Source organism: Xenopus tropicalis, chromosome 8 (genome assembly GCF_000004195.4).
Source record: "Xenopus tropicalis strain Nigerian chromosome 8, UCB_Xtro_10.0, whole genome shotgun sequence".
NCBI lineage: Eukaryota > Metazoa > Chordata > Amphibia > Anura > Pipidae > Xenopus > Xenopus tropicalis.
The window spans coordinates 121,839,158-121,859,562 of record NC_030684.2 but is presented as its reverse complement, the minus strand read 5'-3'; the positions used below and the strand labels follow the sequence as shown (position 1 = coordinate 121,859,562).

Below are 20,405 nucleotides of genomic sequence, written 5' to 3'. Positions count from 1 at the left end.
TGCTAATATTTTACACTTTGCACACAATATACAAGCTCCAAAGTGGATTACATTTTAGTGAATGGCTGTATTTGTTTTTTGTATTTGCAACTGTAGAACAAGCCAGATATGGGGAAGATCACAGGGCTCATTTAAAAACATCGATGGGACACATGGATCAGATGCAAAAAGCATTTTAAACACAAGAAGTGAAAGTAACGCAACCCGCACTCAAAGCGCTGCCGTAGTTAAAGAATTAACCAATAAGTACCGTTATATTGTTCCCCAATTAAAGAAACTGAGATTTGCCAATTTATGGAGTCAATTCTTGTTATACTGTATGTATCTTCTGTGCTGACCATTTTGGTGTGAGCTCTTTGTCATAGAAAGTGTATGAGTGTTCTTGAAATTCTCAATGCTCACTGAGCTGTTACACAATATTTAAGCACAGTATTGAAGTAGTTGCATGTAAGTGGATGTATAGATGGGAGGTGCTGCACACAAACACTACTTATATCGATTACAAGGTGTGCTGGCCCATTAGAGTTACAAGGTCCACTTACATACATACAGTAGGATCCAGTGCAGATGGAGAAAAGCTACAGTAGATGCTGAGGGAGGAGATGTGAAATCTCTTACAGGGGCTGCTATGAAGACATTGTTAATCTACTACTGAGGTTGCTTGGGTGCCAGCTGAGGAGATTGGATCCATAAATACTACTTCACAGTTTTGTGTAGTTCTATTATCTGGGTACCAATATACTTTGTAGTAACTATGGGCTACACTGATTAACTTTGGAGGCTCTACTGTAAGCTCTACAATGGACTTTTGGGGCAACTTAAAACACTTTGGGGTAAAGGTTTACTATTCGGTCACTGTGGGCTATGAGATGTATATTTTGGAAATGGTTTGACTTTTGGCAACACCACAGAGTTGCACCCTGCTTTAGAATTGAGTACAGACATTCCTTGTAAAGACCAGCCAATAAAATTCAGTGATTGTATTGCCTAGTTCAGTGCCCAAATAACTAAGCCATACATTTTCTGCCTGCTCTAATATACGGCATTGCTATTTCTCATGTAGTTCTCTTTAAACAATATTTTTTTTTATATTCATTGTACTTGATAATAACTAAATTAACATAACTTCATATTGATGGTGAAACCATCTTTTTTTATTTTATTTTTATATTAACATTTTTGGTTTTTTGCTCTTTGAGGAACAGTGATCCAAATTAAGGAAAAATGTTGGACCTGGAAACGGCAGGTCCCAAGTTTCCTCAATAAAAGAAACCTACTTGTATATACAGTGTGTATATGTATTTTATATAATGTTCCCCCTGTTTTAAATTTAAATGATATTACAGGTATGGGATCCGTTATTCGATAGGCTTTCCATAATTCCGGGCTTTTTGGATAACGGGTTGTCTCCCATAGACTCAATTTTAATCAAATAATTCAAAATTTTAAAATTGATTTCCTTTCTCTCTGTAATAATAAAACAGTACCTTCTATTTGATCCCAACTAAGATATAATTACCCCTTATTGGGGGCAGAACAGCCCTATTGGGTTTATTTAATGGTTAAATGATTCCCTTTTCTCTGTAATAATAAAACAGTACCTGTACTTGATCCCAACTAAGATATAATTACCCCTTATTGGGGGCAGAACAGCCCTATTGGGTTTATTTAATGGTTAAATCATTCCTTTTTCTCTGTAATAATAAAACAGTACCTGTACTTGATCCCAACTAAGATATAATTACCCCTTATTGGGAGCAGAACAGCCCTATTGGGTTTATTTAATGGTTAAATGATTCCCTTTTCTCTGTAATAATAAAACAGTACCTTCTATTTGATCCAAACTAAGGTATAATTATTGTTATTATTTATATAGAGCCATCAGTTTACGCAGCGCTTTACAGAATTAAGGGGTACAAAAGACAGAACGGTTAACGTGTACGTATAAACAATTCACAAAAATTGGTTACAGTTACATTTGGATGAGGATTGGAGATACTAGGGGGAGGGCAAGAGCTTACATTCTAAAAGGGAGGGCTGAGACATAAGGTCAGGGTAACTAGCATGGCGTTAGAGTTCATGTTGGTGTGTAAAGTAACAGTAAGTGCGGAGTGAGAGGTGAAAACCAGTGGTTAGTGAGTGTTTGAGGGAAGATTAGGGGTGCTCAGTGGGTAGTCTCATTTCTGGGGGTTTAGGTTATAGGCTTGAGTGAAAATGTGAGTTTTAAGAGACCGTTTGAAGGCTTGGAGAGTCTGGCAGTGCTTAATGGGATGGGGAAGAGCGTTCCAGAGGAAGGGTGCAGCGCGTGAGAAGTCCTGGATGTGAGAGTGAGAGGAGGCGATGAGTGTGGAGGAGAGAAGGAAGTCATGTGCAAAGCGAAGGTTACGTCTGGGGGTGTACTTGGGGATAAGGGGGGTTAAATAGAGTGGGGCAGCACCAGTGCGTGCTTTGTAGGTGAGTACAAGAATCTTGAACTGGATCCTGTACATTACAGGTAGCCAGTGCAAGGATTGGCAGAGAGGGGCGGCACTTTTGGATCGGGAGGAGAGGTGTATGAGTCTGGCAGCACTGTTCATGATGGATTGGAGTGGGGTCAGTTTAGACAGGGGAAGCCCACAGAGCAGTGAGTTGCAGTAGTCTAAGCAAGATATGACAAGGGCGTGGATGAGAATTTTTGCAGTCGCATGAGTTAGGAAATGTCGAATGCGTGCAATGTTTTTGAGGTGAAACCGACAGGATTTAGAGAGTGTTTGAATGTGGGGAGTGAAAGGGGACCTTGTGGAACTGGGGATATATTAATATTTTCCACGCAGTGATGTCAAGCAGGAGTTGGAAAGTTGGAAGATGCATTTGGAATGCAGAAATTGCAGTTAGACAGTCGGAGACGCAAGCTAGGAGCGAGGGCAGGTCTGGGGCAGAGAGGTAGATTTGGGTATCATCTGCATATAAATGATAGTGAAATCCAAAAGAGCTGATTAGTTGACCCAGACCAGTGGTGTAGATTGAAAATTGAAGGGGTCCAAGAACAGAGCCTTGAGGTACCCCAACTGAGAGAGGCTGAGGAGAGGAGGTGGAGACTGAATGGGAGACACTGAAGGATCGGTTGGAAAGATAGGAGGAGATCCAAGATAGAGCCTTATCTTAAATCCCCATTGAGGATAGAATATGGAGCAAGAGAGAATGATCAACAGAATTAATCCTTATTGGAGGAAAAACAATCTTATTGGGTTTAATTAATGTTTTATTGATTTTTTAGCAGACTTAAGCTATGGAGACCCAAAATATGGAAATACCCTTGGTCCCGAGCATTCTGGATAACGGGTCCTATACCTGTATAAGACACGGAGGTTCATGACCATATTAAATCATGATGCTGCAGGCCATGTGTTCTTATATAGTCATGGAACTCCTCGGTAATACATATATATGAAATGTACTATTAGTACTACCGTGTGTTATGCAGGAGGATTCTATATACTGATACCAGATATTGCTGGCAGAAAGAAAAGATTTAAGGTACATCATCCAAGGCTACAGTAATCTCAAGATCTACATTTAGTTTTATACATATATATATATATATATATATATTTAAAGCAAAAGGTAAAAATTTGCACACTTTGGGCTTGTATAATATGCATATACAATATAAATACTATATAAATGCAAATGTTTTATAGTTTCCTATGTTTCTGTTTTCATCTTGTGTAATACTTTTGAGGTTTTCTTATCTTAGTAACACCTGAGTTCTCAGTATTTTACTCTTAGTTTTATGGATCTCTTGAGGTTCCTCAACCATTAGGGAACTGCTTTAAGCTACTGCTTTTTTTTATCGTACCTCTATAAATTGTATGGCTTCTGACATACTCCCAAGCATTGTCAAACTGATACTTGGTGGTTCATTTCATTTATTTAAGAATGATTTGACTGTAATGTACTTCTTACAGTAAGTTTTGTATGTACTCTTTATAACTGCAGAGGCTTTTTAGGGGGTATCTGATATCTTTACTGGATATCATTTCTTACTTGGTCTGTTGGGTTTAAAATTAGTGAAGAATTCTAAGTGACAATCTATTTTACATTCTAAGTTACAACTTGCTCTGTAGAAGGAATTGAAAGAGTTTTTTAGAGACAGAATAATTAAGCAGAATAGCCAGTTGGGTTTGGTTTTTGTTTTGCAGACTCAATTAAGCAAGAACTAAGGTTGCACTGGATTCTAAAATACATTTTAACATATATAAAACCACAAAATAATGGCATACATAGGAGGACTTAAATATATATCAAGCGATTTATCTTTTGGATAAATTATGGCTGAAAATTAAATCATATAAAAATAAACAAAGTTTTCTCCAGATATTCTGTGTTTCCATTATTTGAACCTATTGCCACATATAATAAATTTCTGCAAAGATCAAATTGTTAGGAATCCTGCAGAATTCCCACTGTTGATGATGAATGATGATTATGGGAAGGCCATCTACATTTTAAGCAATTAATTCCAGGTTCCAAGCATTCCAGAAAACAGATTTTATTCTAAGAAATTATCTAAATATATAATAAAAAAAATATATATCCCAATCTTAGCTAACAAATGTATCACCTTCACACTACTTTTCTTTTGTTTCATATCAGTAGTTTCACCCTATAACTTTTTAACTGGCTAACAAAGTACAACACCTTTACCTACATAAACTATAAAACAGGTAGTGAAATTAGTGAAATAATAATCTGATCAAGGCAATATTTGATTAGCTATTGATTAGCCATGTAACAACAGCCCATTTAGTTTATTTATCCTCTTAATAATCAGGTGTTATATTCAACACCAAATCTTCTCTTGTAGATATTTTTACATCGGCAGAAGGTATGTTCCAACAAGCTAGTTCAATTAAATTTTTCAGCAAATTCTAATTGTATAAACTTTTCTCCTACCACCAGAGTTATTCTTTTTCTTAGTTTGTGTATTCATTGCTAAATGTAGTTTCTGCTTTATCTCCCATGTTTGCCCTTATGCAGGCCAAGAGCCACAATAACTATGCCAGATGAACCAAAGCAGCAGCAGTGGATTCATTCTCCAGGGTTTCTCAGATTACCCAGACATACAGATCCCATTGTTCTGCCTGTTTCTCCTGATCTATCTTCTTACTTTACCGGCGAATGTACTTATCCTAATAGTGATTTACCAAACCTCATTATTCTACATTCCTATGTACTTCTTCCTATGCAATCTTGCATTTATAGATCTCTGTGCCTCTTCTGTTTCTCAGCCTAAACTTCTTTCTATCCTCTTAAGAAGAGACAATACAATTTCTTTTGGTGGCTGTATCACCCAGTTATATTGCTTTATAGCTCTGACATGCGCTGAATTTGTCTCATTGACTGTCATGGCATATGACCGCTATGTTGCTATTTGTAATCCTTTGAGATACTTGATTGTGATGAACAGAAGGGTCTGTGTTATGTTGGTCATCGCTTGCTGGATGTTTAGTTTTGCAGAACCAATGTCACACACTGTGCTCATATCCCATTTACCTTTCTGTAGATCAAGGACAATAGACCATTTCTTTTGTGATCCTTCCATATTATTAACCCTGTCTTGTGCAAGCAGTTTTCCTATTGATATGATGACATATGTTTTGGGCTCATTGGTGGCACTTCCTGCCTTTGCACTTACAGTAGCCTCTTATACCTACATCATTTCCACTATTATAAAGATCCATTCTGCTACAGGAAGGAAGAAAGCTTTCTCTACTTGTACCTCCCACCTCACCGTGGTCAGTCTCTTCTATGGCACCACAATTATTACATATGTAAGGCCTATGTCTCAGTATTCATCCACTTTATCTAAACCATTTTCTTTTGTCTACATTGCCCTGATCCCATTAATCAACCCTTTTATATACACTTTACGAAACAAAGATATTAAACAACACATTTCAAATAAAACAGAAATCAAAAGGGGTCATTTATGATGGCAGATGCAGTGCTGTGAACAAAATATGAACAAAAATATACCCCTGCAAAATGCCATTCACTAGAATGTGTGCTTTATTAATCATGTGCTTCAGCTTGTACCTGTATTGATGCATCAGGAACAAGTTGAATTGATCACAACTTTCGTGACACACACTGGAAACATTTGCATTGTGGATAAAAAACATGGTGGACTGCGCCAGTATTCTGCACACAGTCAGGACTTAGTATATGAACCCTAATCAACAACATTTTACTGAATGGCTGTATGTATCTTTATGTAAATTATTTCTTGAGTTTGCAGTTGTACAACAAGCCAGATAAATGATAATGACCAAAGGGCTCATTCACGATTGCACCCATGTGTGCTCTAAAATGGACACAATGGAGAGTTTATATTGACACAGTTCATTAAGATAATTGTATCCAAACACACTCTTTCACTTTCACATGGCTACTAATGCGTCCATCTTCTGATGCATTGTGCTGCAATCAATAGGAGCAACAGACATTGCTAGATGCAACATGCACGCATTTTGTATCCAAACACATTTTTCACACATCAGCACAAATGGTTCAGATGCAACAATTACAGTGGAATTATGGGAAAAATATATGGTAAAAATAAACTGCAGTATGGGTAACTATTTCTATTTGTGTCCAGAATTGCACTTTGCACTGCATTCACATTTATTAATGACTCCTCGCATCAGAAGGTTGAAGCCTTTACAGGCCCTTTAACAAAATTTCAATATTTTTACTATTAAAACAATGTGTGCAGTTATATTGTTCCCTAATTATAGGGCAAATTAATTTATGCTTTGAAACTGTTTTATATTGTAAGGGTGCCGGGCTATATGAGGATGTAGACAGGGTAGCATACAAATAATTCCATTAGAAAAATATTTATTCTTTGGCTATGGGATGTAGGTTTTGGAAATGGTTTGGAGCAGAGCGGAAGTGGTAGGCATAGAGCGGTACCCTGCTTTACTATCCTGTATTTTAGTATAGACTTTACTAGTAATGATAAGGCAATTAAAAAATAAAATCGAATGATTGTGTAACAGGTATATGTGGGGGTTACCCCAAAATGCTCTGCTCCTCTGTGTTGCTATAATCCAGACCCAGGCAAGGGGCCTAACTTCCAGCCACTCCACGTAAGCACATATTATACTAAACTTTTTATTTGTAGTTGAGACCTCCCATATAATGGAGGAAGGGTTACCACACCACCCTTGCACGCTGCATTCAATGTGTCAAGTAACTTTGGGTGCCAGTGACTCTTAAAAACAGTGGACCAATTTATTGATAAACTCCTTTACAGTCTTCTGGAGATGCATGCTCAATTTGATAATGCAGAATATATCTGCAAGTGCCAGATGGTCTTAATACATATGATACTCACAAAATGTCACTCACTACTTCATTTTTTAGGATTCATTGAGGTCTGGCATGGCACTGAGAGACTGGCAAAGTGCTAATGCGGTGCCGTTTTTAAAAAGGGACACTGTTCTTAGCCTGAAAACTATAGGCCTGTTAGTCTGACATCAGTAGTAGGAAAGCTTTTGTAAGGGGTAATAAGGGATAGGGTACTTAAATACATTGCAAATTACAATATTATGAGTTTGTGCCAGCATGCCTTTATGCATAACAGATGTTGCCAGACTAATTTAATTGCCATTTATGAGGAGGTGAGTAGGAACCTTGACTTTGCGATGGCAGTGGATGTCATCTACTTGGACTTTGGTTTATATGCTGATGATATTATTATAGTACTATCTAATCCCAAAGAGAGATTATCTAAAGTTAAACAAATATCACAAGAATTTGGAGACATTTCTTACTACAGGTATAGTACCCCTTATTTTGAAACCCATTATCCAGAAAGTTCCAAATTACGGAAAGGCCATCTCCCATAGACTCCATTTTAATGAAATAATTCACATTTTTAAAAATGGTTTCCTTTTTCTCTGTAATAATAAAACAGTACCTGTACTTGATCCCAACTAAGATATAATTACCCCTTATTGGGGGCAGAACAGCCCTATTGGGTTTATTTCATGGTTAAATGATTCCCTTTTCTCTGTAATAATAAAACAGTACCTGTACTTGATCCCAACTAAGATATAATTACCCCTTATTGGGGGCAGAACAGCCCTATTGGGTTTATTTCATGGTTAAATGATTCCCTTTTCTCTGTAATAATAAAACAGTACCTGTACTTGATCCCAACTAAGATATAATTACCCCTTATTGGGGGCAGAACAGCCCCATTGGGTTTATTTCATGGTTAAATGATTCCCTTTTCTCTGTAATAATAAAACAGTACCTGTACTTGATCCCAACTAAGATATAATTACCCCTTATTGGGGGCAGAACAGCCCTATTGGGTTTATTTCATGGTTAAATGATTCCCTTTTCTCTGTAATAATAAAACAGTACCTGTACTTGATCCCAACTAAGATATAATTACCCCTTATTGGGGGCAGAACAGCCCCATTGGGTTTATTTCATGGTTAAATGATTCCCTTTTCTCTGTAATAATAAAACAGTACCTGTAATTGATCCCAACTAAGATATAATTAATCCTTATTGGTACCAAAACAATCCTATTGGATTTAATTACTGTTTAAATAATTTTTTTAGTAGACTTAAGGTAGGAGATCGAATTACGGAAAGACCCCTTATCCGGAATACCCCATGTCCTGAGAATTCTGGATAACGGGTACCATACTTATATAAAATAAATGAGAATAAATCACAAGCTATGAAGTTTAACATACCACTTAAAGATCAATCTCCATTAAAATGTCAGTTTAAGTTATCTTTCAGGTGGAAAGATTATATATCTTACCTGGGTATAAAATTAACAAAACATCCAGAAAAATTGTTTAATATTCATTTTCTCCCATTGATGCAAGCTTTTAAACATGATTGGATTTGGATTCTTTTAAACATGATATTATTACATGGAAACCCTTTTTTATTTCTTGGATGGGAAGAATTGCTGCTATAAAAATGCTGTTGTTACCTAAATTACTATATTTGTTTCATACTATTCCTATTTCAATGCCCTCCAGTTTTCTTTGTAAAGTTAGAAATGTGTTTTACCAATTTATCTGGAATAAGAAAGCTCATAGAGAATCCAAATCTATTTTTCAAACAAATAAAGATGTAGCAGGTCTGGGAGCTCCAGATCTTAAGAAATACATAGCCAATATTTTAACTCAAACTATAGATTTATTAACCATACAGTCACAAAAGAAATGGGTAGAAATTGAAACTACTCTTTTGAAACCATTTTCGTGGGATAAACTACTATGGTCAAATGGCAAAGATGTTAAGATTAATTACATACATTTGCCTCCTATGGTTAAAGTTGCAGTCAAAATTTGGAGAGAAAACATAATTGATACATTATACTCTCCTTTTCCTTCTCCGTTGGCACCAATTTCAATTCTAGAACCCATTCTGAAAACAGATCTCAAAGGCTGGGGAAAGTTCTTCCAGTTTAAAAGACTTATAAAATATGATCATCTAAAAACTTTTACTTCTCTAAAGGAAGAATACAGCCTAGAGAAAGCTGAATTTTGCAAATATTTACAAATACACACATACTTAACACCTCTTCCCCAAAGCAAGTTAAGATCATTTTCAGATTTTGAAAAAAATAATTCTTCTGGGAGGGAGAAGGAAAAAAGGCCTGGCAAGGATCTATTATCTTTTAAAGAGACCTAAAGATTTGACAAAAATCCCTGCAATGGAGAAATGGGAAAAATGTTTAAATAAAAACTTTTCTATGAAAGATTGTCAACAAGCAATAACCGGGACACAGAGCTATACGAAATTCATAACACACCAGGAGAATCTTTACAAAATTTTATACAGTTGGTACCTAACCCCCTTAAAATTGTCACAGATTTATCCAGGAACTGTTAATACTTGTTGGAGATGTAACAAAGAAATAGGAGATATGTTACACATAAGGTGGTCCTGTTCTATTATCCAATCCTTCTCGACTTTAGCATTTTCTCTGATATCGAATTATATTTCACAAGATTTTGTTTTATCTCCAGAACTGGTGTAATTAAACATTTATGATGAAATTCTTAACAAAGTTCTGGAAATAGTAATTTTTTTTTTGGAAAGCAAGAAATAACAATGAACTATTGAAAATGACCCTTAAGGTGGCCATACACGGGCAGATCCGCTCGCTTGGCGATGTCGCCACGCGAGCGGAGCTTCACCTGATATCCCCACCTACGGGTGGCGATATCGGGGAGGCATGTAGGTGAATTCGATCGTTTGGCCCTGGGGCCAAAAGATCGAATTCTGCATGCGGCAATGGGGCAGTCGGTTCGGGGACCGCATCAACGAGCCGATGCGGTCCCCGATCAGACGGGATTTTCTAACCTGGCCGAACAATATCTGGCCAATTTCAGGCCAGATATTGGTCGGCCAGTCCGATCGTTTCTGCCCCTACATGGGCCGATAAGCTGCCGAGTCCGTCCAAGGGACCGATATCAGCAGCTTCTATCGGCCCGTGCATGGGGACCTTTATACTGTATATCTAACTATATTATGTGAACTCTATAAATCCAAAGGTAAATAGTTTCTTCTGTTCCTGTTTTCATCTCGTTGGTTTTAGCCACATTTTTTAAAGACTGTACCACTATAATACTTTTGAGATTTTCTTATGTTAGTATCTCCTGGGGTTCCTCAACCATTAGGGAATTGCTTTAAGCTACTGCTTTGTTATCGTACCTCTATAAATTGTATGGCTTCTGAAATACTGCCAAGCATTGTCAAACTGATATTTTATGTTTGGCTTATGTTAAGAATGATTTGATTGTATTGTACTTCAAACAGTAAGTTTATTATATATTATATAATAATATGGGGTATCTGATATCTTCTCTGGATATCATTTATTAAGTGGTCTGTGGGCTTAAAATCAGAATTATTGAAGGCTTCTAAGTGACAATATCAAAATCTATTTAAAATTTTACACTATAACTTGATTTATCGAAGAAATTTAAAGAGAGATTTTTAGAGACAGAATAATTAAGCTGCAGAATGGCCAGTAAATAATGTTGGGTTTTTGTTTCGCAGACTCCGTTAAGCAAGAGCAAAGGCTTCCTTCAATCCTAAAATACATTTTCAAATATATAAAACTACATACGAATGACATACACAGAAGGACATAAGCAAACATACATACATAGAGAACTTCAAATACACAACAAACAAATATTTAGAAAAGAAAATCTATTATAGGTAAAGATGAATTAGTATAAAAAAAGAACATAGTGCAGATATTCCATGTTTCTCTGTAATAAAGCAGTACCTTGTACTTGATGGTAACTAAGCTGCAGGAATCCATAGTGGTGTTTAAATGATTTTTAGCTGAATTAACTTACAGAAAGATCCTTTATCTGGAAAAGCCTAGGTCCCAGAAATTCCAGGAAATAGATCCTATTCTAAGAAATAATTTGTTAGGTGTTACTATTTTCTACTGTCTCAGGATACAGAAAGAACAAGCATGCTTTGAAAAAGCTTCTATAACGAATCACACGTCAGGCAGTTAATCTGATTTTTTTATGCTTGTATACCTGGCAACCTTTACACAAGATCTAATTAACATAGTCAATGCACACATAATATATATTTTTGAGTATAAGCAGTGCTTTCCTCCACCTCAGGGCCTTGAGACAGTTAGGGGTAGGGTGGATAGCCGTGAGTGAGACAGGTTCCCCCCTTTAACCCTGAGGTTAAAGGGTTTTTAGTCACTGCAGAGTCTCAATATTGGACCTTTTTGGGGAGATGATAAACATGGCTATGGATATTTGATTACTCTTAAGGCTGAATGTCCAAGGAGAGAGTTAGTTGCCCGAGATAGATCTCTGCTTCCACAGGCGACTAACCGATCCATAACAAAAAGTTGTCGCCGGTGGAAAGGCCTACGCAATGCTTCAGCTTTCCTAAGTCCCGTGAAGTTTCCTCCTGCACACAACTTCACGTGACTTCAGGAATCATAGCCATGTGTAGGCCTTTCCACTGGCGACTCCTGTTGGGGATGGAAAGGCATTTCAGAGCCGTTAGTCACCTGTGGTAGCAGAGATCTATCGTGGATGAATAACTTGCTCCATGGACCATAAGCCTAACTGATTGCCATATGTACTCGTTTGTGATATCACATTATGCAACATACCTAGGTAGTGTTTTTAGATTCTCTGTGTTTTTTATTTCATTCCATTAACTGTTACGTTTTATTTGCTGGAATCTGAATCTGGGATGCTAGTAGGTGCAATCACATTGAATTGCTTGCAGGGTCCTTTCTTTTTCCCTAATATCTGTAAACTCACAATACAGAATGTTAATAGGATAAGATATGTAGGGTAAAATCTTAGATACAGAAGTGGTGATAACAAAAAATGGAAGATGATAGTCGAAGCCAACTAAAGTATCACCTTTACACTATTTTTCTTATATTTCATATGAATAGTTTTACCCTACAACCTTTTAACAGGCAAACAAAGTACAACACGTTTACCTACATATACTATACAGCATAAAAGGTAAGTGTGAACCCAAACGAAATGACTGAAATCACAACAATCTGATAAAGACAATCTTACAGAAATTTGTAATTGCATTTTATTGCATTTTACCTGTGGCCTTGCTAAATGTAGTTTCTGCTATATCTCCCATGTTTTCCCTTATGTAGGCCAAGAGCCACAATAACTATGCCAGCTGAGAACCAAAGCAGCAGCAGTGGATTCATTCTCCAGGGTTTCTCAGATTACCCAGACATACAGATCCCATTGTTCTGCCTGTTTCTCCTGATCTATCTTCTTACTTTACAGGGAAATGTACTTATCCTAATAGTGATTTACCAAACCTCCTTATTGCACATTCCTATGTACTTCTTCCTATGCAATCTTGCATTTATAGATCTCTGTGCCTCTTCTGTTTCTCAGCCTAAACTTCTTCTTATCCTTCTAAGAAGAGACAATACAATTTCTTTTGGTGGCTGTATGACCCAGTTACACTGCTTTATAGCTCTGGCATGCACTGAATTTGTCTCACTGACTGTCATGGCATATGACCGCTATGTTGCTATTTGTAATCCTTTGAGATACTTGATTGTGATGAACAGAAGGGTCTGTGTTATGTTGGTCATCGCTTGCTGGGTGTTTAGTTTTGCAGAACCAGTGTCACACACTGTGCTCATATCCCATTTACCTTTCTGTAGATCACAGACAATAGACCATTTCTTTTGTGATCCTTCCATATTATTAACCCTGTCTTGTGCAAACACTTTTCCTATTGAGATGTTGAAATATGTTTTGGGCTCATTGGTGGCACTCCCTGCCTTTGCACTTACAGTAGCCTCTTATACCTACATCATTTCCACTATTATAAAGATCCATTCTGCTACAGGAAGGAAGAAAGCTTTCTCTACTTGTACCTCCCACCTCGCTGTGGTCAGTCTCTTCTACGGCACCACAATGATTACTTATATGAGGCCTACATCTCAGTATTCATCCACTACATCAAAACCATTTTCCTTTCTCTACACTGCCCTGATACCATTAATCAACCCTTTTATTTTCACTTTACGAAACAAAGATATAAAACAACACATTTCCGACCAAATAGAAGTCATACGGAGTCATTTACCATCGGTAGGTGCCCCTGCAAAATGATATTCACTAGAATGCTTACTTTTTTAATCATGTGCTTCAGCTTGTATCCATATTGAAGAAACATCACAACTCCTGTTGCACCCACTGGAAAAATCTGTATTGTGGATAAAAAACATGGTGAACTGTGCTGATATTTTGCACTTTGCACACAGTATACAAAGCTCCAAAATGGATTACATTTTAGTGAATGGCTGTATTTGTTTTTATGTAAATTATTTCTTGAATTGGCAACTGTAGAACAAGCCAGATATGGGGCAGATCATAGGGCTCATTTAAAAACACCCATGGGACACATGGATCAGATGCAAAAAAAGTGTTGTTGAACTTATTAGTGCTCACTGAGCTGTTGCACAACATTTAAGCACAGCATTGGAATAGTTGCATGTAAGTGGATATAGATGGGAGGTGCTGCACACAAACACTACTTATATCCATTACAATGTGTGCTGGCCCATTAGAGTCGTGTTGTTAATTTACAAGGGGCACTTGCATAGATATCGTAGGTTCCAGTGCAGATGGAGAAAAGCTACAGTAGATGCTGAGGGAGGAGATGAGAAATCTCTTACAGGGGCTGCTATGAAGAAATTGTTAATCTACTACTGAGGTTGCTTGGGTGCCAGTTGAGGAGATTGGATCCATAAATACAACTTCACAGTTTTGTGTAGTTCTATTATCTGGGTACTAATATACATTGTAGTAACTACAGTATGGGTTACACTGATTAACTTTGGAGGCTCTACTGTAAGCTCTACAATGTACTTTTGGGGCAACTTAAAAAACTTTGGGGTAAAGGTTTACTGTTTGGTCACTGGGGGCTATGAGTAAATATTTTGGAAATGGTTTGACTTTTGGCAACACCACAGAGTTGCACCCTGCTTTAGAATTGAGTAGACATTACTTGTAAAGACCAGCCAATAAAATTCAGTGATTGTATTGCCTAGTTCAGTGCCCAAATAACTAAGCCATACATTTTCTGCCTGCAGGTATGGGATCTGTTATCTGGAAAGCCCATTAACCAGAAAGCTCTAATATACGGCATTGCTATTTCTCATATAGTTCTATTTAAACAATGTTTTTTTTAATATTCATTGTAATAAATACTTGATGATAACAAAATTAACATAAAATAAAAAAAGATGGTTTCACCATCAATATGAAGTTATTTTAATTTTATATTAACATTTTTGTTTTTTTGTAGCTTTGAGGAACAGTGATCCAAATTAAGGGAAAATGTTGGACCTGGAAACTGCAGGTCCCAAGTTTGCTCAATAAAAGAAACCACACCTTTTTTTTGTATATACAGTATGTATATGTATTTTATATAATGTTACCTCTGTTTTAAATTTAAATGATATTACAGGTATGGGACCCATTATTCAGAAACCCGTTATCCAGAAAGCTCTGAATTACAGAATGCCTGTCTCCCATAGACTCCATTGTAATCAAATAATTCAAAATTATAAAATTGATTTCCTTTCTCTCTATAATAATAAAACAGTACCTGTACTTGATCCCAACTAAGATATAATTACCCCTTATTGGGGGCAGAACAGCCCTATTGGGTTTATTTCATGGTTAAATGATTCCCTTTTCTCTGTAATAATAAAACAGTACCTGTACTTGATCCCAACTAAGATATAATTACCCCTTATTGGGGGCAGAACAGCCCTATTGGGTTTATTTAATGGTTAAATGATTCCCTTTTTTCTGTAATAATAAAACAGTACCTGTACTTGATCCCAACTAAGATATAATTACCCCTTATTGGGGGCAGAACAGCCCTATTGGGTTTATTTCATGGTTAAATGATTCCCTTTTCTCTGTAATAATAAAACAGTACCTGTACTTGATCCCAACTAAGATATAATTACCCCTTATTGGGGGCAGAACAGCCCTATTGGGTTTATTTAATGGTTAAATGATTCCCTTTTCTCTGTAATAATAAAACAGTACCTGTACGTGATCCCAACTAAGATATAATTACCCCTTATTGGGGGCAGTGTAAGGTCCCTGACCGCCGATCTTAGATTTAGTAATCCGTGGGAGCCCTCCTACCAGGACATAGGCGTATACGGGGACAAGAACGACACAGCTCCAAGGGAAGTTCAAACTTGTCCAGTTTATTCTTACGTGATCATAGTATTTATACCACTCGTGTACATGCAAAGACAAAGGAGTCATTATAAAATAAAGATGGAGTAGAACCTCATTATCTACAAGGATGGCCTTCAAGGATGGCTAATGCGGGACAGGAATTTAAAGGAGGATACAAGGAGTAGAAAGGCGTTAGTGCACAGATAAGATTAAGTTGTTTCTCAAGGCTTATGTTGTGTCAGGTGCAAGTTGTGCAAGGGTACTATTTGGGAAAAACAGCTTATTATGGGATGTTCAAACCTTGCTGGTTGCTGTTACAAAATGGAGATACATCTCTAAAATGGAGTATGATATGCTAAGTATCAAAGTATCAAAATACATGCATATGTGAATATATAATTACATGAATATATGATTATATGATATTATATCAAACCTTACAGGCAGAACAGCCATATTGGGTTTATTTAATGGTTAAATGATTCCCTTTTCTCTGTAATAATAAAACAGTACCTGTACTTGATCCCAACTAAGATATAATTACCCCTTATTGGGGGCAGAACAGCCCTATTGGGTTTATTTCATGGTTAAATGATTCCCTTTTCTCTGTAATAATAAAACAGTACCTGTACTTGATCCCAACTAAGATATAATTACCCCTTATTGGGGGCAGAACAGCCCTATTGGGTTTATTTAATGGTTAAATGATTCCCTTTTCTCTGTAATAATAAAACAGTACCTGTACTTGATCCCAACTAAGATATAATTAATCCTTGTTGGAGGAAAAACAATCCTATTAGGTTTAATTAATGTTTTATTGATTATTTAGAAGACTCAAGGTATGGAGATCCAAAATACGGAAATACCCTTGGTCCCGAGCATGATGGATAACGGGTCCTATACCTGTATAAGTCACGGAGGTTCATGACCATATTAAATCATGATGCTGCAGGCCATGTGTTCTTATTTAGTCATGGAACTCCTTGGTAGTACCGTGTGTTATGCAGGAGTATTCTATATACTGATACCAGATATAAAGAAAGAAAAGATTTAAGGTACATCATCCAAGGCTACAGTAATCTCAAGATCTACATTTAGTTTTATATATGTATATATATTTAAAGCAACAGGTTAACACTGGCACACTCAGGGTTTGTATAATATGCAAAAAGCATGATTTTTTTCAAGTTACTCGAGTATAAGCCGATCCGAATATAAGCCGAGGTACCTAATTTTACCTAAGAAAACTGGAAAAACGTATTGACTCGAGTATAAGCCTAGGGAAATGCAGCCGTTACTGCAAGTTGAAGTGATATCACCCCCCTCCCAGCAGCCAATTAGCAGAACAATGTATTTAATAATCTTGATGTGTTTTGCTATACTGTGGGGAGGGAAAGGGTTACATTGTTCCTATGTATAACTGGGTGTGACCATCTGTGGGTATATAATCCCTCCCCAATATGGACTCTAGGGGCTTCTGAGGAAGAAGGGGGAGGCTACGAAACGAGTTAAGCGCTAGGTCTTTGTAAGAGATGTATTCAAGTTTTTATTAAGATGGAATAAAGATTTTTTGATTTTTATTCAGTGGTGCTCCGCTATATGTATTTTTTGGTATAACGTTTTTGGGATCCTTCTGGGAGTGGTTCCTGGCGTGTAGCACACTGAAAAAGCGGTAAGTGCTCCTGTGTGTTATTATCATTTTTCTTGCAGCAGAACAATGTGAAAGCATCAAGATAGCAGCTCCCAGTATATATCAGAATAGCACACAATAGTAAGAAATCCAAGTGCGGCTTGGGACTCCCCCAGTTACATGGGAGTAGGAGAAACAATAGGTTATTGTGCCGCCTTTCACAGTCCATCTCTCTCCTCTCATAGCTCTAAGGCCTCATTGGGGATACATACATTAAGCCCTTTAAATCATTTATAATAAATCTTTGTCTAAGGCTTATTTTGACAATCTCTCTCATTTCCCTCTTGCTCCCTCTCTCTTTATCTGACCCTTTTTAATAGAGCTTCTTTTAAAAGAGAATCCTCAATAGTCTGCTGATCCACTGGGTGTACTGACAGAGAGAGAGACAAGAAAGGCAAAAAGATACAGCCCCGGGAAATATACACACACAACATCGCGCCTTTACACACAGTTCATGCCCGCAATTGTCATTTATCCCCTACCCTGCGAAGCGCTGTGTATGATGCTGCCGCCGATGCGCGTCGCATTGGTGCCCTGTCTGTGCTCGTTCCTTTGATAAACCATGTCATGGAAATATAAATAACCGCCCTTTATTTCTCTATTATCAATTTTGTACTAAAGATTTTGTTTTATCCGGCAGCATGATCACGTTGCTGTTAGAAGCCTCCATTGCTATCTGTTGCCACAGTAAGTAGCAGTGCGTACGCAACGATACCGTATATACGCGAGTATAAGCACAGTATAAGCCGAGGTTTACTTTTTAAGCACATTTTTAGTGCTAAAAAACTCGGCTTATACTCGAGTATATACGGTACATTATTTAATAGGACTGAATTAATCTGATTTGCATAGTGATCAAGGTTCTTTTTGGGGAATTAACTTGAGTGAATCCTGCCTGAACCCAGCATCACCATCCCTACATATTCCTGTGTTTGAATGACTTGTGTTTTGTGTACTAAGATCTGGGGCAATTCCAGCTGGCAACCCAACATCTCTAAGAATCCCATGCCCCCCTGCCCTAGACTCCTACTGGTCCTAGTGCTTCTTCTCCTACCCCCTAATATTCCCTGACTAATATGTTTTATCCCAATAAGCAACCTATCAGAACATCTAGATTGTAGATTGGGGCAGGGACCTCCATACACTTTATTTATTTGTATTTGTTATACTTTGTATTTATCTATTATTATCTTAATAACCCCCTGTTTGTATTAATGTATTCTACTGTACAGCGCTGCGTACATAAGTAGCGCTTTATAAATAAAGATATACATACATACATATTCTTCTTGGCATGAAAACATCTTTTGATTGTAACAGAAAGGCATTTGTGACTAAAAGACACAACTCTGTCAATTCATTGGCTGATGTAACCAAGCATGTATGCATGCCCTTAGTACCTTAGTAACTCAATATGGGATTGTCCAATGGCATAAGAAATATTTTAATGACAAAGGTTTCATTTATATGAGACAGTATCCTAGTAGAGCTTACAATCTAAGGTCCCTATCACACACACACACTATGTAAGTTTCTGATTTATTGAGGGAAACCAGAGTACTTTGAGGAAACCACAATAGATAAAAGGAAAAGATACAACCTTCCCCTCAGTGAGTCCTCAGAAGGCTTGCTTAATTCTTTTAGGCTTAATAGAACCTCCTAACTGAATGCCTGTGTAATGGCACAGTGATTTATATGTAACTTTGCAAGTTGTATAGTCTTGGTGACATTCTGACAGCTGAGAGAGAAACTAGACATGCCTGAATGAGCAATAAGGGGGACATAGAGTCACAGAAAGAAGAGAAATGCAAACTTTCCAAGATGCAGATAAAAATATATTGGAACGTATAGACATACAAAGGTTAGGCAATGCCAAAAGAAATACAGAAAACAAATAAATGTACAGTACAAATCAATAACCAAAGCAAAACGATTTTTACAGGAAACATAGCCAACAGTAGAGACTTAAGCATATGTGGCCTTTTTGTCCTCCCCTGCCTTTACTCCAAATATGATTGAATAACAATTGCCCCATCGAATGCACACAGAGAGGTGACAGATGGACAATGGTGCCAAGTCACCTATATGCCAAGGGCCTTAACTTTAATGAACCCTTCTAGCACAAACAGATAGATAAGCTGAAAGAGAAAGCCTGCCAGTCCTGGAAAACATTGCAATTGTTACTTATAGGTGGTGTTGCTGATATGTTCAGAGGTGAAGAAATAGAACAGGTCTACTAACATACAGGGGGTATTGTAAAAATACTGTAATGTTATTCTCACACCACTACCTGCTGCACTGGGGGTAAATAATGAGCACTTTACAATATAACTGGCTGCTTTCAGGTTTTGGCAGACACAGTCAAAAACAAAGATGGTGATTGGAGGGAAAGATGCCTGCCCAGTATTTTGTAGAGCAAGAAATAATAATGAACTTTTGACAAGTTACTGTTATGAATTTAATTGTATTATGTATACTCTATATAACTGCAAATGTTAAATAGTTTCTTCTGTTTATATCTCGTGTTCAAGTTTATTTTTATCTGCATTTTTCAAGACTGTACCACTGTAATGCTTTTGAGGTTTTCTTATCTTAGTAACACCTGAGGTCTTAGTATTTTACTCTTAGTTTTATGGATCTCTTGAGGTTCCTCAACCATTAGGGAACTGCTTTAAGCTACTGCTTTTTTTTATCGTACCTCTATAAATTGTATGGCTTCTGAAATACTACCAAGCATTGTCAAACCGATACTTGGTGGTTCATTTCATTTATTTAAGAATGATTTGATTGTAATGTACTTCTAACAGTAAGTTGTGTATGTACTCTTTATAACTGCATAGGCTTTTTAGGGGGTATCTGATATCTTTACTGGATATCATTTCTTACTTGGTGTGTTGGGTTTAAAATTAGTGAAGAAGTGACAATCTATTTTACAT

General features: G+C 37.0%; 2 protein-coding genes across 2 annotated transcripts; both read left to right on the top strand.

Annotated features, from left to right (window-relative positions):
* The first annotated feature begins 5,045 nt into the window (after positions 1-5,045).
* On the top strand, positions 5,046-5,975 carry LOC100494756 (olfactory receptor 5V1-like). Its single transcript, XM_002937438.2, has one exon. The coding sequence runs from the start codon at positions 5,046-5,048 to the stop codon at positions 5,973-5,975; it is 930 nt and encodes a 309-aa protein (XP_002937484.2).
* Positions 5,976-12,722: 6,747 nt separating this feature from the next.
* Positions 12,723-13,685, top strand: LOC116406812 (olfactory receptor 8U1-like). Its single transcript, XM_031891724.1, has one exon. The coding sequence runs from the start codon at positions 12,723-12,725 to the stop codon at positions 13,683-13,685; it is 963 nt and encodes a 320-aa protein (XP_031747584.1).
* The last annotated feature ends 6,720 nt before the right edge of the window (positions 13,686-20,405 follow it).